Source organism: Diadema antillarum, unplaced genomic scaffold, assembly GCF_040938485.1.
Source record: "Diadema antillarum isolate AM-2024a unplaced genomic scaffold, OU_Dant_1.0 scf00000029, whole genome shotgun sequence".
Taxonomy (NCBI): domain Eukaryota; kingdom Metazoa; phylum Echinodermata; class Echinoidea; order Diadematoida; family Diadematidae; genus Diadema; species Diadema antillarum.
The window spans coordinates 8,633,040-8,636,397 of NW_027270918.1; the positions used below are offsets into that span (position 1 = coordinate 8,633,040).

The 3,358-nt window shown below is 40.1% G+C and overlaps 1 protein-coding gene across 1 annotated transcript; it reads right to left on the bottom strand.

The window, feature by feature from the left end:
- Positions 1–334: 334 nt before the first annotated feature.
- On the bottom strand, positions 335–3,128 carry LOC139738796 (uncharacterized). The gene is made up of 2 exons (XM_071649437.1): positions 2,842–3,128; positions 335–1,038 (listed from the first exon to the last, which is right to left on the bottom strand). Exons 1-2 carry the CDS (start codon positions 3,113–3,115, stop codon positions 335–337), a joined length of 978 nt encoding a protein of 325 aa, XP_071505538.1. The 5' UTR covers positions 3,116–3,128.
- Between the last annotated feature and the right edge of the window lie 230 nt (positions 3,129–3,358).

The following is a 3,358-nucleotide window of genomic DNA, read 5'->3' on the forward strand; positions in this document are numbered from 1 at the left end:
TGTTCCCAGCTCTTGGCGTGCATGCAATTGGAGCAAATCACATGGCTCCAAGATTGCATGGTAAATGGAGCCAGAATTGCATGAATGATGGAATAGTAATCAATATTAAACAAGCAATTAAATAGCAAGACTCTATCAAGGTATTATATAATATACAATGGATACAAATTCAAATACCCATCAAGACACCAACAAGACTGCAGAAGTAAGGCAAGCAAGCATTGTGTTGTATAGCTGTATTTCAAACAAGCATCAGAAAATTGGCAGGGAAATGTCTCTGTCCATTCAGTAAACTGAAAGATAAATAGGTAAATGTCTTCAATAGGCTATTTGGTTACCAGGACACAACATGGCAATCATTGTACTGCTTTCTTGAGTGTTCACCCCCAAATAGCAACATTTTATCTTCAGCGATGCGTGCAGCAGTGTGTCCTGCTCTCTTCGGCCAATCCCCCTTAAGGTTGGGAGACAACCAAGCAGACTTTTTAGCATCAAAGATGAACATCTCAGAGACTCCGTCGACAAGGCCCCTCACTGACTTTCCTTGAATGAAGCCCCCGTAGACGAGCAGGGATTCACCAACACAAGTAGCGCTGTGGTAGCTTCGCCCCGGAGGCACTTCCACTCTCTTTGCCGATTCAAGCACATTACCAGGAAGGCTGGAATGAAATTCAGTTTTAATTGGTGTTTTCACTTTGCAAATAATATGTTCTACTGGATGGCGCTGCCTGCCTCCATATGCCACAGCATAGCGGGTTGACACAGTTGGCATGAAATTGAGGGTGTGTCCGGCCCGGGAGATGGTACTTCCTGGAAAAGAATTCCATTTCAGAGTTCTTGTGTCAAGGAAGTCTATGTTGCAGCCATACTTGGCATGCGTCCCTGTTTCCCCTCTTCCTAAGACTAGCATGGTGTGATCATCAAGAACTGCTGATGCGTGACTGGAGTGTGTGTCTATGTGCGTCATCATGGAGGTGAGATCTGTCCACATATTTGTTTCAAGGTCAAGGCAGTGAAGAAAGTTGCAACGCCTCTTTCCTGTTTGACAAACAAAAACAATGCAAAACACACTGAACTGGCAATATATTTTTCAAAAACTTCTGCCCATACACACTAATTACTTTTTTTTTTAATGAGAGGGGTTGGATTAGCACAGTCTATTCAAAATTTTGTAGAGTAGCTTGGGATTTCTTTGTCCTGCTTTGACAATCAGAAGTAAAAGAAAAACAAAATATAATGAATCGGATGGTCTGCTCATCTCTCTTTTTCATCATTCTTTCCCAACATTATCAAATGTGACCGTGCACCTCAAAACGAACATAAAGTTGCACACACTGATTTTGCGTGAGGACTGAAAATAAGTGAAATGGGTCAACCTAGCCGAACTTGACTTTTTCGTATTTTCTGAAAGAGCGGGTCTTCTTTTACATTACCAGTATGCTAAAATTTGGTATCATAAAACGGGCAGGAAAGTGTGTTTTTTAGCAGTTTATCTCGAACATTTTTGGTAGAATAGTGTGATTAGGTGTGTCTTTAGAATCCCTTTTTCATTTCTGAAAAACCTTGTCCACACTCTTCACTTTTAACTCTAATAACTTTTGAAAGGATAGTGCTACTGCTTTGAAAGTTGGCATTAATTATGGACAGAATGTGTTAATGAGACGTGCTTAATTTCAGTTTAATCTGATAATCCCTTCATTGTTGTTACTCTGGTGGTTTACTTCCTGTTTTTTGTCCCATTCATCGCACAGCCAGCACGGTTTGGTAAAGATTAAGCGCTTGAATAGACACTGTACTTCAGAGCCTCTTTTCTCAGTTCACACTTGTCCTGAGTTTGTGCTTTCTTTTCAATATTTAGATAGGTTAGGAGAGTCCATTTGATTTGAGTTATACATCATTTTAAATCTTAAAGTCTGCTCTTTCAGAATATGGTCTTAACTAAAAAGTCATGTCTGGCGACTTTTTGTTTGTTTTGAGGTGCAGGGTCACAAATAAAATGTGTCATTCAGTACAAGGGAAGAACAACTATTCAAGAATCATGTTTGTTGGAAACCAAAAAAATGACACACTGATTCAGTGTAACCTGTGTTGATATGTTTACTACCAACATATCTGCATTCATTGTGTGACTGAGCTCAATACAATTTCTTTGTAATAGGCTGGGCTCATCTGATATAAGCAAAGTAACCCCTAAAAAGAGTTTACATTTGTAACAGGGTCTCTTGGCACACTACAGTGTATATACTGGTCAACATTGCCACTGGTGCTCAAACCATTTCCATCTTTACACAATAAAATAGAATGTGATTTTTAATGTTTCACAAATGTCTTGCCATCAAGTGATCAAATTAATGAGTACGTTGGAGATACTGTAAAACGTTATATTTTAGCGGCATGAAATTTTCGCAAAGTGCCTCTGGCATCCAATGCATATAGTGTAGACAAGAGCCTTCGCATGCATTTTAATTTCAAGAATCTTGGCTCATGCGAAGTTCGCAAAATTAAAATGCACGCAAACATTCCTCATTTTACAGTACCCTCAATTCTTGCAGAGACTCCAATTCTCTCACTTTTAGTGGCAGATCTTTCCCTTTGAGACCATTTCTCTTAATCTCCCACTCTTGTAACTAGGTGTTTCCTGTTTAAGATGCATTTTTTTTTAATTTATTGTTAAAACATGCATGGGTACCAGTAGGTCACTAGGACAATGCTCACTTACATTGTGAAGCTTCTTTATTATCTCAATGATCTATCGCATTTGTTTCTTTTACTAAAGGAATTTCATATAAAAAAACCTCAACATCAAATTACAAGTGCATGCAGGATGATCGACACAATTACCTGTCCATCCTCCAAATGTCCAAATCTTTGTGCCAATTGCCTCCATGGTGTGGTGGCAGCGAGGACCAGGCAATGACCCACCACCTTTGACCTCAGTCCAGGTCATAGACTGGGTATCCAACATCCATGCATCGTCGAGGCAGTTCTGGTTCTTGCTCAGCCCATTTCCTCCGTACACGTAGAACTTTCCATCAGTCAAGCAGGAGGCATGATTTGTTCGTGGTGGAGGCTGGGAGCCACCGCCAAGATCAATCTGTGTACACTGAAGTGACATAGCTGGCTGTTGCCATGGTTACATCTGTCATAATGCAAAAGATGCAGGTACAGATAAGGGAATGTAGAAGTCAGTTGCAGATGAACTGTATCACTGCTTGTAGATCTACCATTAGTAGGCCTACTACACGTCCATGTATATACCGCGTACATCTGGCCAGGTGATGCACATTATGCTGATGTTGAAAACTGAAATTATATCAGCGACCCTCCTGCGATTAAGTAGGAAATGCAAAAATTATAG